At 47.7% G+C, this 17,505-nt stretch overlaps 1 protein-coding gene across 1 annotated transcript in view; it reads right to left on the minus strand.

Moving 5' to 3' along the window:
• Nucleotides 1–17,505, minus strand: part of hydin (HYDIN axonemal central pair apparatus protein) — a 946,920-nt gene that overhangs the window by 596,241 nt on the left and 333,174 nt on the right. The window contains exon 10 of the mRNA XM_085992020.1: nt 2,523–2,758. Coding sequence (XP_085848146.1) covers nt 2,523–2,758 — 236 coding nt within the window. The remainder of the gene's footprint in view (nt 1–2,522; nt 2,759–17,505) is intronic.

A 17,505-nucleotide genomic window follows, 5' to 3' on the forward strand; every position in this document is an offset into this window, starting at 1 on the left:
GAGTTGCAGGTAGGATCGAATTTGCCTCGTTGCCAATGTTGTGTCCGTCAGTAGTAAGACACAGACTGCAGGAGAACGGTACAACAGGTGTTTACTCAACGTGGCTCACTCTGGAACTGAACTGTACAGATTACTACTCAGTGCTATATACAGGTGTGGTCACTGCCGGTACTACAGTATACATGAGCTGTAAAAAGTAGTTCCCCCCTTAAAGGTATATACATTACAATAACCTGCAATATTTAGTTGCCAATCCTGTTCTTTATGTAGCCATGTTTCAGTTATGTCTACTAAATCTGGTTCCTCACTCGGGATTATTGCATCCAGTTCCCCAGTTTTATTTTATATGCTGTGTCCATTGCTGTACAGGCAGTTTAATTTGTCTGTAATAGTTGTTTCTATTACTTTATTTTTAAAAGTCCTTTTATACCTCTGTCCTATAGCTGTTTGTTCCCTGACCACTTATGTTGCCCTTGTTCCTTACCTTGGTCTGACCTTTACTCTCGTCTCCTATTTCTTTGATCTTCAGACTTATGTAACTTTCACCAGATCCCTCCCCCTGTCTTAATAGTTTAAAGTCCTACTGACAGCTTTATTTAACGGTGGCAATTCTAACCTGGAGGAGCGTGTGGGTTTGGGTGCATGGGTTAAAACCAGCAAAAATCCGAGCACGTCCGGAAGCCAGCTCCAACACACTGGCTTCCGTGTTTAAGTCGAGTGCGTTAGGCTGTTTGCAAACCCCTCAGGAGAGGCGGGTTGCCTATTAACATATGCGAATCGTTCAACTGGAGCAATATTTCAACTCGTTTTCAAATTTAACGGCGCATCCAAGGGTTTCCTGGGCTTCCTGAAACTCGCCAGTGAAAGCAAGGCGAGACACAACGGCAATTGAGGGGGTGAACCAAACTCATGGAAATACTGCAATAAATACTCAGTACTCACAGGCTGCTCTTGAAAGATCTGTAGTTGGGCAGCAGAGAGGGCAGCAGCAGAGGGGTGCAGCTCGAAGGAGGCACTACTCGTGACACAGGTTGTACAGACAGAGGCTGAGTTTCCTTGACATGTCCGAACAGCAGTGTTTCAGGAGACTCAGGTTGTCACGTCAGGTGGTGGCAGACATCTGCAGCCTGCTAGAAGAAGACCTGCTGCCTACTGGACCTGGTGGCCACTCTTCCCGCCCGCCCGCCCACCCTAATCCCCCCCCCCGACCAATGCAACTGACATAAAGCAGTCCTGCAAACAAATAACCATCCCTTGCACATCCCCCCATTGGTCCTCGTCAATTCATGTCTTCCCATTCATCAACAAACAAGTTAAAAAGCGACTTGCCACCCAGCAACCAAGAATGGGCAAGACAGGAAAGTGGTGCAACAGTATAAAATTTATATGATTGAACTAAACAATAGAAACTTCACAATATTACATTTTCTCATACCCCACACGACATCAGACCGCCCCCCACTCACTCACAACATGTCTCAGAGTTAATATTGGGGCCAACATGACAAATCCCCGCCTTCTATTCCTCTCAGTAGCACCTGGGACTGATGCATTTCACAAGTGCTTCAGAGACGAATGTCCAGACTAATAGTTTTCAAAGGAAACATAGCTAAAATTGTTAAGCGTTATTGTAAATAGATTTGGTACTGGCACAGAAAATCCATATGAAATGTTGCTTCTTAAGTGTGTCACCAACATAAAGAGGCACATATGTCTGTTTGAAAATCCTACAGGCAGTGCACCCACCAAGTACAGTACTGACACTAGAGAAAATTGTTGCTTAGCTAAGAGGGGTCCTTACAGAGCACACTAGGCATAAAAGTTAACCTGAAACATACAATGTCATCCAAAAATGGAATCAATTTTAAATTGTATAAATTACTTGCAGATTCTAGGAACTGGCAAATAATGAGGTAAACAAGAAATGATTTACATTTGCAAAGGTGGAACTGGGAGCAATTAATCTACTTCTTAAGTGCGTGCTGGATGTACAAACTGCTAAATTATACACATAAAATATAAATTATTCTCATCATTATCTCCTATGAAGAGTAGACTTTCACAGAAATGAATGGATTACATTTCAAGTTATTAGCTTTAATCATTATGATAGAAGGAGGAAATATACAGGTGTGGAGTCTGCATCAGCGCTTTCATTTACAGGTTCACAGTGTGGGACTGCATGAAAAAAATATACGTATAACAGATGGGGCTTCAGTGACACGTCAAACAAGATGTTCCCTTTAAATCTTTCACATAAAATTCAATGGCCAACTTCAAGTGAAACTTCACAGCTGCCACAGCTCAAAGGCATTATAAAATGGAGCCCTGCAACCAGGAAGGGGTGAACAATCTTCCAGAGGAGCCAGGGCAACTCCAATCACGTACTATTTCAATCCCAAGCTCACAGGTCACATGCAGATATGGTTCCCAGCTGGCAAAGGTCCCACTCAAAGGTTTCTGCTCATCCCTAATGCTGGTATAAATAACAGGCTTACAAAAGTTAAGAGATATTTTATTACCTGTATCTTCATTTCATCATGGGACTTGATGGTGCCACAGCTGGGGTTTATAGAGAATTCTTTGGGTTTTGCTCCATATACGATGTTTACCCATGAAACTATTCTTCTGTGGTCCGAGGCCTGCCTGAAGCTTGCTTGACTGACTTCTGCAATGCCATCACCAGGGACCCGCAACACGAATGTCATTGGTACAAGGGAAGTGTTAATAAGGCAACATGATATGGTGCGGGGAAAACCTAGAATTTTGGGGAAAAGAAAGATTTATAAGAATTACCCATGTGTAATCAATTCCACCATAAACCTAGACAATCTACAGCGTACCCAAAACAATGGGACAGCACTCATCAGCCAGACTCATCATAACTTTAGAACAGAAAATGCTGGAAAAACTCAGCAGGCCAGGCAACATCCGTGGAGAGAAAATAGAGTCAATGTTTCGGGTCAAAACCCTTTGTCAAGACTGAAAAAGCACAGGAAATGAAATAGATTAAAAGGCCAGGCTGGGAGAGAACAAAAGAGAAGTGAAGAGACATTAAGAGATATTTAAAACAAGACGAGATGGTGATAGGACTAGTGGAGACAAAAGACGGCTCTAGATTAATGTATCATGGGCGAGAAATTGGACTCAGTAGCGGCCGTATTTTGGGTGCTATGAGTGCCCTTAGAGATCCAAAATGGCGTCCGCAGCACACACGCACACTTGTGATGTGAAGCACGCCGGACAGCATATTGGTACAGGCGTTAGTGTGTGTGCAGTGAACGTCTACCAGAAGTATGCAGAGCAGGCAGAGCATGACGTCACTCAGCATGCAACGCTGATTTGACGTCAGGGCTGCCATTTAGGGGCTCAACACTCCAACCTCTCTTAAGGTCGCACAGCTGAACATGCAGCAGGAAGGACCCCCTTCCAGCGCTATTTAAAGGGATCATCAACTAATTACAGGATAGTTGCTGGTTGATTTCTTCTTGCTGTTGCTGCAATTCTACATGTTTTTGGTGCTTTCCATAGTTCTTTCAAGTTTCAAAAGTCTACAGGTAGTGGTGTGGGAGGTGCTGAAGGACTTTTTGCTGACTTCAAGGCTTCTGCACAAACCAGTTGCTCCCAGACATGAGTGCACTAGCAGGCTTTCGTCTTGGAAAACGAGTATGACTAGGAGAATGAGCAGAGGCCACACAGAGCAGGCTAGAACAGTGGACGAGGGGGCGGTGAAGAAGGGGTCACAGCAGGAGACCATATCTGCTCAGGGTGTTCAGGGAGCAATACTACTACCTGAAGCTCAGCAAAGAACAATGTGTGAGACGTCTGCGCTTCACTAAGGATGTCCTCACTGAAATCTGCCACCTGCTGCAGCCACAACTGCAACTTCAGAGTAGGGCGAGGACCACATTGCCAGTGGCTGTGAAGGTGAACATGGCAATGAACTTTTATGGGTCTGGCTCCCCCTACATTGGTGCTGGAGATATTAGCAACATTTCGCAGTTGGCCGTCCACTGTTGCATAAGGGAATTCACTGAGGCTCGCTACTCAAAGAGAGCTAACTTCATTTCATTCTCTCTTGCCAGAGACAAGCAGGCGGAATGAGCACTAGGGTTTGCTCGGATTGCAGGCTTCCCCATGGTGCAGAGTGCCATTGACTGCACGCATATTGCTTTGCGGGGGCAGCACATCTCAACTCTTCCATGTACATAAGAACTTAAGAATTAGGAGCAGGAGTAGGCCATACGGCCCCTCGAGCCTGCTCCGCCATTCGATAAGATCATGGCTGATCTTCAACCTCAACTCTACTTTCCTGCCCGATCCACATAGAGTCCAAAAATCTATCTATCTCAGCCTTGAATATACTCAACGTCTCAGCATTCACAGCCCTCTGGGGTAGAGAATGCCAAAGATTCACAATCCTCTGAGTGAAGAAATTCCTCCTCATCTCAGGTCTTAAAAGCCAACCCCTTATCCTGAGACTATGCCCCCTAGTTCTAGTTTCTCCAGCTTGGGGAAACAACCTCTCAACATCTACCCTGTCAATCCTCCTAAGTATCTTATATGTTTCAATGAGATCACCTTTCATTCTTCTAAACTCCAGAGAGTATAGGCCCAATCTACTCAATCTCTCCACATAGGACAACCCTCTCATCCCAGGGATCAATCTAGTGAACCTTCGTTGTACTGCCTCTAAGGCACGTATGTCCTCTCTCAGATAAGATGCCGGGACCAAAAGAGATTCCACTCCCTCAGCGCCTAGCTGGTTTGTGACCATAGGCAGCGCATCATGCAGGTCAATGCTGGCAGCAGTCATGATGGCTTCATTCTGCGGCAGTCCGCTGTGCCAGCTGTATTTCAGCCACCACGGCAAACCAAAGGGTGGCTACTGGGCGACAAGAGATATCCAATGATGACATGGCGCATGACTCCAGTTCGCAACCCATGCATACGTGCACAGCATGCATGCAATGAGAGCCATGCTGCCACAAGAAATGTGACAGAGCAGACCACTGGTATGCTGAAGCAACGATTCCGCTGCCTGGACCGCGCTGGAGGAGCCCTGCAGTACGTGCTGAGTGGGTCTCAAAATGTGCGGTGCTATGCTGCATGCTGCACAACCTTGCCATCATGAGGGGACAGCCCTTACCACCAGCTATCAGGCGATAAGCTGAAGAGCAGGAGCACGAGGAGAAAGAAGAGAAGAAGGAGGAGGAGGGTGTGGAAGAGGTGGAGGCAGAAGAAGAAGGGAGGCAGCAAGCTAGACAGCCCCTTTCTGCCTGGGTTGTATGTGAAGAGCTAATTCAAGTGCGATGCTAGTAACCTCAACCACAATTCCCCATTCACCAATAGTCCCATACTCCTTACCTTACCTCTGTCACTGACCATCGCATTGTCATCTTGACCACAATGCAAAAATAAACAAAATAAACATTCTAAACCAAATTTATAAAGGGTATCATACCATATTGCATCCAAACGTAAACTAAGCACTCTTGTGCATTCCCTTAGTGCCTGTCTTCCATGTTTCTTTGCCTGTCCTAGTTCTCCTACGCAGTGCTACCCCAGGGACTGCAGCATGGCTGGTGGAAGGCTGCTGACTTTCAGTGGAGGAGACTGCAGATGGCCATGGAGAATGACCTCGAGCGGCTCTGTGCCTAGAAGGCCCAGCTTCAGACTGCACCATCTCGACATGGGTGACAGCAGTATGGGCTGGCCTGCTGACAGGCAACAGCAATGGCACTGGCGGAGTGGCAGTGGTGGGAGGACGAATGAGAGAGGACAGCAGGTTTGTGCTGCATGGAGACACTGCCACTCACCCGGGGCGGCACCTCAACAGTCCTAGTAATCTGCTGGAGAACAGATTGCTGGACACCTGTGACATCCTGCAAGCCCCTTTGAACACTGGCCATGATGACAGCAGTCTGAGGGACAGCAAGCTTGTCAGATCCGTGATTCTGAGAGTATGATGTTTTTCAATAACCACACGGACGCTGTAACTTAACAATCAACAGGTATTTACTGGAGGAGGGTAGTCTCACGACTGGGGGTACAGAGGCATACGCAAGGCTTATATACAGGTGTGGTCACTGCCGGTACTACAGTATACAGGAGCTGTAAAAGTAGTTCTGTCTTAAAGGTACATACACTACAATTCCTCCCCTTTTAGATTAGTAGTACCCCTAATATTCAAATAACAATTAACACTTTAACATGTACATTAAACAACAATAGTCCATTTATAGATTCAGTCTTTGGGGCGGCTTCCTGATCCTTTCAGGATAGCGCCTTTCCTGAGGTTCCTGTTCTTGGTGCGGAGGCAATTCTGGCCCTTTTCATCGGTTTCCACTGCTACTGGTTCTGAGGTAGATGTTACCGGTATGTCAGGTTCATCCCCAGGTACTCGAGACATGGGGTTGACTCATTCCTGTGACGCTAAGATCTGATCGACGTGGCGTCTCACAATGTTCTCCCCGACATCCACTGTGTACATTAATGGCCCCTGCCTTATGCATATCGTTCCGGGTTGCCATTTCTCTGTTCGGTAGTCACGGGCCAAGACTGGTTGTCCTACATTGAAGCTCCTTGTCGGCTTCTCATTGATGTGCTGGAATTGTTTATCCTCAACATTTCTTCGCACATTTGGTCTGAGCAAGTCCAGATGAGATCTCAACCTTCGGTTAAAGAACATCATGGCCGGGGTCTGGTTGGTAACTGCATGTGTCGCGTTTCGGTAGGCTAATAAGAAATTGTCCACCTTATGCCGTAGTGGAATTTCATCGTCGCACATGGCCTTTATCGCCTTCTTAAAGGTTTGTACGAACCTCTCAGCCAATCCATTTGTGGCTGGATGATACGGGGCGGATGTGTAATGCCTTACCCCATTCCTTCTCATAAATTTTCGAAACTCTTCGGACACAAACTGTGGTCCATTATCAGAGCAAATCTGCTCTGGCAAGCCGTTTCTGGCAAATATGGTTCGTAGGACTGCAATCGTTTTTTCTGTAGTGGTTGAGGACATTTTTATCACCGCAGGCCACTTCGAATGAGCATCCACTGCTATTAAGAACATTGAGTCCATGAATGGACCAGCGAAATCAATATGCACCCGTTGCCATGGAGAGGAGGGCCACTCCCATGGGTGTAGAGGGGCATGTGGTGGTGCATTTTGGACCTTCTGGCATCCTAAGCAGCTCTTAGTTAGGTCTTCGATTTGTTGATCGATTCCTGGCCACCACACATAAGTCCTAGCAAGGCTTTTCATTTTCACTCCCCCCAGATGACCTTCATGTAGCTCATTTAGCACTCTCTCCCTTAACTTGGGTGGAATCACCACTCTGGATCCACACATCACTGTCCCCTGGCATACTGACAGCTGTTCTCTTCTGGATGAGAATGCTGGCAACAGTGAGTCGCCATGTGTTGGCCATCCCCTCACCGTCAAATCATATACCCGAGACAGCGTCGGATCATTGCGGGTCTCCTTCTCTATATCCGCGTTCGTTACTGGCAATCGTTCAATTATTGACGAATAAAATATCTCGATAGGGTCCACTGCTGGTGCTTCCTCCACAGTAGGCAGTGGCAGGCGCGATAGCCCATCAGCGTTTCCATGTTGTTTCGTGCCTTTATATTCTATTTCATATTGATTCGCCCCTAGAAACAGGGACCATCTTTGTAACCGTTGTGCAGTCATCACTGGAACGCCCTTCTTAGGATTAAAGATGGAGACAAGTGGTTGGTGGTCAGTCAGCAAGGTAAACTTCTGCCCATGCAGATAGTGGTTGAATTTTTTTACTCCCCATACTAGGCTGAGGGCCTCCCTGTCAATCTGGGCGTAGTTGCGCTCGGCTGAGGTTAGTGACCGAGATGCAAAGGCTACTGGCCTCTCCAACCCGTCTGGGAATTTGTGTGACAGCACCGCTCCAATACCATAGGGTGATGCATCACATGCCAAAAGAATTGGTAGTGCTGGGTTGAAATGGGCCAACACCTCTTTTGATGTGATCAATTCTTTACACTTCTGGAAAGCTCGTCTATGTTCGTCATTCCACTTCCATGGTACCCCTGTTTGCAGTAGGGTGTTCAGCGGGTGTAATACCGTCGACAAATTTGGTAAGAACTTGTGGTAGTAGTTTACCAGCCCGAGGAACGACCTCAGTTGTGACACATTTTCCAGTGCTGGAGCCTTGACTACTGCCTCAATCTTTTCAGGGGGCTTATGTAACCCCTCTTCATCGATGACGTGGCCACAATACGAGATCTGTTTCTGGAAAAACTCGCACTTGTGGCGATTAGCTCGTAGCCCATACTCCTTTAATCTGGTGAGCACCTTCTCCAAGTTGGCGAGGTGATCACTGTCATTTTCGCCCGTGACCAGGATGTCGTCCAAATAACACTGGGTCCCTGGAATCCCCTCCAGGACTTGATCCATTGCCCTCTGCCAAATAGCCGGAGCCGATGCTACCCCGAACACCAGCCGGTTGTATTGATAGAGACCTTTATGAGTGTTAATTGTAAGGTGTTGTTTCGAAGCTTCTTCTACCTCCATTTGCAAGTACGCCTGGGCTAGATCAATTTTGGTGAAGCGTTTACCTCCAGATAGCAAGGCGAAAATATCCTCAATTCGTGGAAGCGGATATTGTACCGTGTGAAGGACTGGGTTCACTGTCACCTTAAAATCCCCACAGATGCGGACCTTCTTTGGTTCCCCAGGCGTATTACTCAACGACCTCTTCATTACAGGAACGATGGGTGTAGCCCACTCGCTCCAGTCTACTTTGGACAGTACTCCTGAACGTTCCAACCCTTCCAGCTCTGCTTCGACAGCTGGTCTGATCGCATAAGGCACTGGTCTGGCCTTAAGAAACTTTGGGCTTGCATTTTCCTCTATTTTAATCGTTGCTGTTATGCCTTTTAGTGTTCCGAGTCCCTCCTGGAACACTTCTTTTGCATCAGTTAGCATTTTTGACAGTCGTCCAGGTGTGACGTCGTCATCCTTTTTGGCCTGAACCTTCAGTGCCTGTATGGAATGCCAATCTAATTGTATCTTCCGGATCCATTCACGTCCTAGCAGTGGTGGTCCTCCATCTGGCAATACATATATATCCATTTTAGGTATTTCCTGGCCTTTATATGTCACTTTCACCCTTATTTTTCCTTTGGGGTAGACTTTTTGCCCCGTGTATGTCTTCAAGACAATCTCTGTAGCTTTCAAGGGTATATGTGAAAATAGCCGCTTATAGTCCCTTTGGTTTATGACTGTTAGGGCTGATCCTGTGTCCAATTCCATTTTCACTTGGACTCCGTCTATCTTGAGTGTAACCCAGATAGTCTGGTGATCCTCCATTTCGGTTACCTTATGTAGTTTCAGACAATCCAGCTCCTTGCTTCCGGAGTCTGTGTCACTTTTCTGTTCGTCTGAACTACTGTCCATCACCTGGTGTACCTTTTTTTACTTCTCCTGTGGAGATTTCTTACTGTTGGTTTTCTTCCCAGACCTGCAGACTCTTGCTATGTGTCCTGCTTTTCCACACTGTCTGCACACTTGGTCCTTGAACCAACAATCCTTCTGGTCATGTGTTGTTCTGCCGCAGCGATAGCACTTCCCTGTTCCATAGGACATTTCATTGGTGCCATATTCTTGCGGTCTCCGTTGTATCTCTGCAGCGCCCCTTGCGGCTGCTTCATGTGATACTGCCATACTGAAAGCCTTGTCCAGCGTAAGATCCTTTTCTGATAGAAGCCGTTTCTAGGTTCCTTCACTTTGCAGCCCACACACAAACTTGTCCCTTAACGTATCTGCTAGTCCCACTCCAAACTGGCAGTGTTTCGATAGCTTGCGCAGTTCCGTTAGGTACTCAGCATTGCTTTCGTCTTTGTGTTGGTTCCTTTTATGGAACTTAAATCGTTCTGCTATCAGCAGCGGTGTGGGGTTTAAGTGGTCCTGTAGGATTTCTACTATGCTTTCGAAATTCTTGCTCACCGGCTTCTCTGGGGTTATTAGGTTTCGCAGTAACCCATAAGTTTTTGCACCCATGAAATTTAACAAAACTAGTGCTTTCCTAGCATCCGGCACTTCATTCGCCCTGCAGTACACCTCAATACGTTCCACATATGTCGCCCAATCTTCGACTTCATTGTCGAACGTAGAGATACTGCCACTCTTCGGCATCCCTGGGTGTGATTTAACTGTCAAAAATGGCATCTGCCACGCTTCCCCTTCTTCTCCGCTGGCACAAAATGGTGTCTCCCGCGCTTTCCTTCCATCCCGCGCTCGCCTTTCTTCTCCGCTGCAGCTTCTAAAAATGGCGTCTCCCGCGCTCTTCCTTCTTCTCCGCGGCTCAATGGCGTCTCCCGCGCTCTCCCTTCTTCTCCCCGCGGACACTGTTCAGCCTTTGAGCCCTGGCCGTGCTCTGCGCGTTTTTTTTTTTTTCGTTTCCGCCGCTCGGTCCTGAACCCGGCTGCTGCTTTACCCTCTCTGTCTCCGTTTTTTTTTTTCTCTCGACGCCGCTCGGTTTTCAACCCCCGGCTGCACCCTGTGCGCTTCACCCTCTGTCTTACCCCGTCGACGCTGCTCGGCTTTGTCTCCGCCGTCGGTCGTCTCCAGCCGCCGCTGTCCGGGAAGGGTCTGCGCTGTACCTGTCGTCAGTCTCTTGCTGATCGTCGTGGCTGGGGAACCAAGCCCAGCTCTCCACAGCCTCCCCTGCGATGTTCACTCTCTGCCGGACGACTGGGCGGTTGCTCGTGGTCGACGCCCGTGTTACTGGCCTCGACTTTCTTCCACCGCCCTCCCGGAGCGAATCCTCGAAGGGAAATGCAGAGTTGCAGGTAGATTCGAATCGACACTCGTCGCCACTGTTAGATCCGTGATTCTGAGAGTATGATGTTTTTCAATAACCACACGGATGCTGTAACTTAACAATCAACAGGTATTTACTGGAGGAGGGTAGTCTCACGACTGGGGGTACAGAGGCATGCACAAGGCTTATATACAGGTGTGGTCACTGCCGGTACTACAGTATACAGGAGCTGTAAAAGTAGTTCTGTCTTAAAGGTACATACACTACAAAGCTGACCTTGCATGACTTCAATCTGAGCTTCCACTGCTTGACTCGGACTTTTAGTGGAAGCTGCTTGTGCTGCAATGGAAGCGGAGACATCAGCCATCAGAAACTGCATCATAGTTGGGTCCACAACAAAGTTCCCCTTAAGGTGCGTAATCGGGAGGTCCCGTGCAGGCCAGCTGCTGCCTCTGGAAGATACCGCGCATGCGTGGCTGCGCAGTGATTTTAAAGGGACCACGCATGAAAAAAAAAATATTGGTCCACAAGTGTGTTGATGGAGTTAGTCACCACTTCTACGGTGGAAAGGATGGGCTCCAAGCTCTGCGCAAAGCCCTGTATCAAGTTGGTGCCAGACTCCTCCACCCTCCTTGACATTCAATGCCGGTTTTCTGGCAGGCTTCCCAATGTACCTATCATTTGGTTGTGTACATCCATCAGCCTTCTACTGGAGCCTGACCCATCAAAGTCCTCATCTGAGTCCTCTGCAGCAGAACTCGTGTGCGATCTCGCCCTCCAGGGAGCTGGCACCTGCACTATCCTTGCCCCCTGCCCTGGCTGCAGTGCACTTGTGCCCAATGTCTCACCACGTGCAGATCCTGAGTCTAATCTATTCTCTAAGATATGCGCAGTGTCAGTATCTGAGCTGGCGGCTGCAAGTGTGAAATCAAGTGACGGTGTGTCTTCATCATCACTCTCTTCTTTGTCTTCCTCCACTGCCTGGCCAGGTTGCACTTCTTGGGTATCTGAAAGGAAAAAGTCACAAGGGGAAGGTTGTGGGGGAGGGGGGGTTGTAAGAAGTGCATGCTTACACCATCTGTAGCTTGTTAATCAGAAGAGATTGTGGAATGAGGGGGAAGTGCGATGTGAGAAGTAGAATTAGGTATGAGGATACCTTCATCTTCATTGGTTTCAGCCCTGCCGCTGGCCACGGCCTCAGCAATGGCCGTTCCAGTAATAGCCAGCCCCATCTCCTCCATGGGGGCGAGAGCATTCAGATGCGCCTCTCCCCCACTGGTTAGATCCCGCTGCCTTCAGTTGTGCACCACATTGTCCTGCAAGAGAGAGGGGAGTGTGTCAGTGAGTGTGGTGCAATGTGTTTGGGTGATGTGCCTGTCATGGTTGAATAGCTGGCAGTGTGTGCAAGGTGTGAGATATGGGTGTGAGGCTTGCAGCAGTGCTAAGTGTGTGAGGGTGAGGTGAAGCCTATGAATGTGAGGTATGAGGCCTGATTGATAGAGATTGCTGGTAAGTGAGTGATGGGGTGTGGTGATTTGAGCAGTAGCTGAGGCTGGTGGTGCAGTTGGTGGGATATGGCATTTGAAGATACATTCACTGACCTTGACCACTCGTGTGAGGTCATTAAGCTTGTTTCGACACTAGATCCCGATCATGGGGAAAGATTGGTAGCACTGACCGCTTCAACAGTCTGCTCCCACTGCCTTCCTCCAGTCAGTCTGGAGGGCCTCCTGGCCATCTGCGGCTTGAGGACCTGACTCCTCCTTTTGACCCCCTGCACTAAGGCCTCCAGTGCTGCGTCGGAGAACCTAGGTGCCCTTTCTCTGCCCTGTTGAGCCATAGCTACCTTCCACTTTCATTTGCAGCAATTATAATAAGGTGCTTACTTCAGAAAGCACCTCCCCTTTAAGAAGTGAAGACTGTGTTTCACACTGCAGGCTAGCTTTAAATAGAGATTACTGCCCACGAAACTGGGCCCCTGCAGAGCACTGAGCCAACCAGCAGCGCATTCAGTGCTGGGCTCAGCGCTTCAATCATGTTCATCAGCCGGTCCCACGAATTTTGCGTGCTGCCTGCATTACTTTCACTAAAACCAAACTTTGAACAAAAGTGCAATATCTTTATTTTGTGGGAATTTTAATATTCCCATTTTTATATCATTATAATAATCACCATGGTGTCTCTTTTTCACCTGCCAGCTTAGCTCAGCAAACGTAGAACAGTTTGCGGTTCAAACCATTCTATGGCACTGATAATTACGGGGAGGTGGGGAGGGTGCGGGGAGGCTGAAAGCGGCCGATCACCTGGCAAGGCCATTGATGTGGAGGTCTGTCCAAATTTAACAGCAAGATCTCATTATCATTTTTATCTTTTGTTTCCCTCCCAGCAGCTGGACAAATTGACAGCCTGGCCTGTGTGGGAACACAGCATCGGCGGCAGTTCAAACCGGTGGCAGTGAGTCAGGAGCAGCCCGACTAGAGCGGGCCTGTGTGGGAACACAGCATCGGCGGCAGTTCAAACCGGTGGCAGTGAGTCAGGAGCAGCCCGACTAGAGCGGGCCTGTGTGGGAACACAGCATCGGCGGCAGTTCAAACCGGTGGCAGTGAGTCAGGAGCAGCCCGACTAGAGCGGGCCTGTGTGGGAACACAGCATCGGCGGCAGTTCAAACCGGTGGCAGTGAGTCAGGAGCAGCCCGACGAGAGCGGGCCTGTGTGGGAACACAGCATCGGCGGCAGTTCAAACCGGTGGCAGTGAGTCAGGAGCAGCCCGACCAATTCAACAGCAGGGAAGAGAGGTAAAAAGTAATCAAAGTGTGACGTCACCAGGAAGCAGGTAAGTGATTGGTTGGTGAGTATTTAGTTGGTGAGTATATCTCTCTTTTTTTTAAACTTTAACTCTGGTTTATAGTTTCTAAGGTCTCTCTGGTGGAGCAGGGACTGTTGGTAAACCAGTTAACTGTAGTGTAATTCGTGGGATTGATTGATTTAATTTAAATTCAATTAATTAAAGGGTAAGTCATGGCAGGACAGCCGGGCCCCGTGATCTGCTCCTCCTGCGATATGTGGGAACTCAGGGACACTTCCGGTGTCCCTGACAACTACATGTGCAGGAAGTGCATCCAGCTGCAGCTACTGACAGACCGCATTGCGGCGCTGGAGCTGCGATTGGACACATACTGGAGCGTTCACGATGCTCAGGACAACGTGAATAGCACATTTACGGAGTTGGACACACCGCAGGTAGAGGTTGGACAGGAAGAAAGGGAACGGGTGACCAACAGGCAGAGTACTAGGCGCAGGCAGGCAGTGCAGGGGTCCCCTGTGGCCATCCCCCTCTCCAACAGATACACCACTTTGAGTACTGTTGGGGGGGATGGCTTATCAGAGGAAGGCAGCAGCAGCCAACTTCCTGGCACCAGGGGTGGCTCTGCTGCACAGAATGGGAGGAAAAAGAGGGGTAGAGCTATAGTAATAGGGGATTCAATTGTAAGGGGAATAGATAGGCGTTTCTGCGGCCGCAAACGAGACTCCAGGATGGTGTGTTGCCTCAATGGTGCAAGGGTTAAGGATGTCTCCGAGCGACTCCAGAACATCTTGGAAGGGGAGGGTGAAGAGCCAGTTGCCGTGGTGCATATAGGCACCAATGATATAGGTAAAAAGCGGGATGAGGTCCTAAAAGTGGAGTATAGGGAGTTAGGAGATAAATGAAAAAACAGGACCTCAAAGGTAGTAATCTCAGGATTGCTACCAGTGCCACGTGCTAGTCAGAGTAGAAATAGAAGGATACTTCAGATGAATACGTGGCTAGAGGAATGATGCCAGGGGGAGGGATTCAAGTTCCTGGGACATTGGAACCGGTTCTGGGGGAGGTGGGACCAGTTCAAACCGGACAGTCTGCACCTGGGCAGGGCTGGAACCAATATCCTAGGGGGAGTGTTTGCTAGTGCTGTGGGGGAGGGTTTAAACTAAAATGGCAGGGGGTTGGGAACCTGAGCAGGGAGACAGAGGAAAGGGAAACAAGGATAAAAGCAAAAAATAGGAAGGAGAAAAACAAAAGTGGCAGTCAGGGAAATCAACGGTTTAAATCAAACATGGCCACAGTAAATAATAATTCTAATAGGTCTAAGAGCGTTAAAAAAACAAGCCTGAAGGCTTTGTGTCTTAATGCAAGGAGCATTTGTAATAAGGTGGATGAATTGGCTGCGCAAATAGAAGTAAACAAATGCGATTTGGTTGGGATTACGGAAACATGGCTCAAGGAAGGCCAGGACTGGGAACTCAACATCCAGGGGTATTCGATATTCAGGAAAGATAGGCAAAAAGGAAAGGGAGGTGGGGTAGCATTACTGGTTAAAGAAGGGATTAACACAATTGTAATGAAGGATATTAGCTCTGATGAGGTGGAATCTGTATGGGTAGAATTGAGAAATACTAAGGGGAAAAAAACGTTAGTGGGAGTGGTTTATAGACCTCCAAACAGTAAGGCGGAGGTTGGGGATGGCATTCAAAGAGAAATTAAAGAAGCGTGCAATAAGGGCACAGCAGTCATCATGGGTGACTTTAATCTACATATAGATTGGGCCAACCAAATGAGTAACAATACTGTGGAGGAGGAATTCCTGGAGTGTTTACGGGATGGTTTCCTGGACCACTATGTCGAGGAACCAACCAGAGATCAGGCCATCTTAGACTGGGTATTATGTAACGAGAAAGGATTAATTAGCAATCTTGTTGTAAGAGGCCCCTTAGGTCGGAGCGATCATAATATGATCGAATTCTTCATTAAGATGGAGAATGAAGTAGTTGACTCGGAGACTAGGGTCCTCAATTTAAATAAAGGAAACTATGATGGTCTGAGGAGCAAGTTGGGTAGGATTGATTGGGGAATGGCACTCAAAGGGTTGACGATGGATAGGCAATGGCAAACATTCAAAGACCGAATGGATGAACTACAGAATTTGTTCATCCCAGTTTGGCATAAAAATAAAACAAAAAAGGTGACCCAACCGTGGCTAACAAGGGAAATTAGGGATAGCATAAGGTCCAAGGAGAGGGCATATAAATTGGCCAGAAAAAGCAATAACCCTGAGGATTGGGAGCAGTTTAGGATTCAACAAAGGATGACAAAGGGATTAATTAAGAAAGGGAAAATAGAATATGAGAGTAAGCTTGCAGAGAACATAAAAACTGACTGTAAAAGCTTTTATAGATATGTGAAGAGAAAAAGATTGGTGAAGTCAAGCGTAGGTCCCTTGCAGTCAGAAACGGGGGAATTTATAATGGGGAACAAAGAAATGGCAGACCAACTAAATACATATTTTGGTTCTGTCTTCACAAAGGAGGACACAAATAACCTCCCAGGGATGCCGGGGAACATAGGGTCTGATGAAAGGGTGGAACTGAAAGAAATCAGTATTTGTAGGGAAATGGTGATCGGAAAATTGATGGGACTGAAGGCCGATAAATCCCCAGGGCCTGATAATCTACATCCCAGGGTACTTAAGGAAGTGGCCCTAGAAATAGTAGATGCATTGCTGGTCATCTTCCAGAACTCGATAGACTCTGGAACGGTACCCATGGATTGGCGGGTAGCTAATGTTACCCCACTATTCAAAAAAGGTGGTAGAGAAAAGGCGGGGAATTATAGACCGGTAAGCTTGACATTGGTAGTGGGGAAAATGCTAGAGTCCATTATAAAAGATGTAATAGCAGAGCACTTGGAAAGCAGTGACTGGATCGTGTGGTGTATGTGCCTTTAAGAGCAATTATGGTGTATGTGCCTTTAAGAGCCCCAGGTGTGCGTAATGCCGGTAATTGCCACTTGGGCTATATAAGCCTGTGCATTGTGTATATCCTTTAGAAACCCCCCCCCAGACTTGCTTAGTAAATACCTATGAACCAACTCCTGTCTTCAGTGTCTTTATCTACACACGGACACTACAGGTCGGACAAAGTCAACATGGATTTACAAAAGGTAAATCATGCTTGACTAATCTACTGGAATTTTTTGAGGATGTAACTGGTAAAATAGATAAGGGAGAACCAGTGGATGTGGTGTATTTGGACTTTCAGAAGGCTTTCGATAAGGTCCCGCATAAGAGATTAGCGTGCAAAATTAAGGCACATGGGATTGGGGCCAAGGTATTGACTTGGATAGAGAACTGGTTGGCGGACAGAAAGCAAAGAGTTGGAATAAACGGGTCGTTTTCCGAGTGGCAGGCAGTGACTAGTGGGGTACCGCAAAGATCGGTCCTAGGACCCCAGCTGTTCACAATATATATTAATGATCTGGACGAGGGAATTGGATGTAATATCTCCAAATTTGCAGACGACACAAAGCTGGGGGGGAGGGTATGCTGTGAGGAGGATGTCGTGAAACTCCAGCACGATTTGGACAGGTTGGGTGATTGGGCAGAAACATGGCAAATGCACTATAATGTGGATAAATGTGAGGTTATCCACTTTGGTGGCAAAAACAGGAAGGCAGATTATTATTTGAATGGTAATAGTTTGGGAGAAGGGGAAGTGCAAAGAGACCTGGGTGTTCTTGTACACCAGTCGCTGAAGGTAAGCATGCAGGTGCAGCAGGCGGTTAAGAAGGCAAATGGTATGTTGGCCTTCGTAGCAAGAGGGTTCGAGTACAAGAACAAGGATGTCTTGCTACAGTTGTACAGGGCCTTGGTGAGACCACACCTTGAGTATTG

This window comes from Somniosus microcephalus, chromosome 6, assembly GCF_052327205.1.
Source record: "Somniosus microcephalus isolate GS21.2 chromosome 6, FLI_Smic_1.0, whole genome shotgun sequence".
In the NCBI taxonomy this organism is placed as follows: domain Eukaryota; kingdom Metazoa; phylum Chordata; class Chondrichthyes; order Squaliformes; family Somniosidae; genus Somniosus; species Somniosus microcephalus.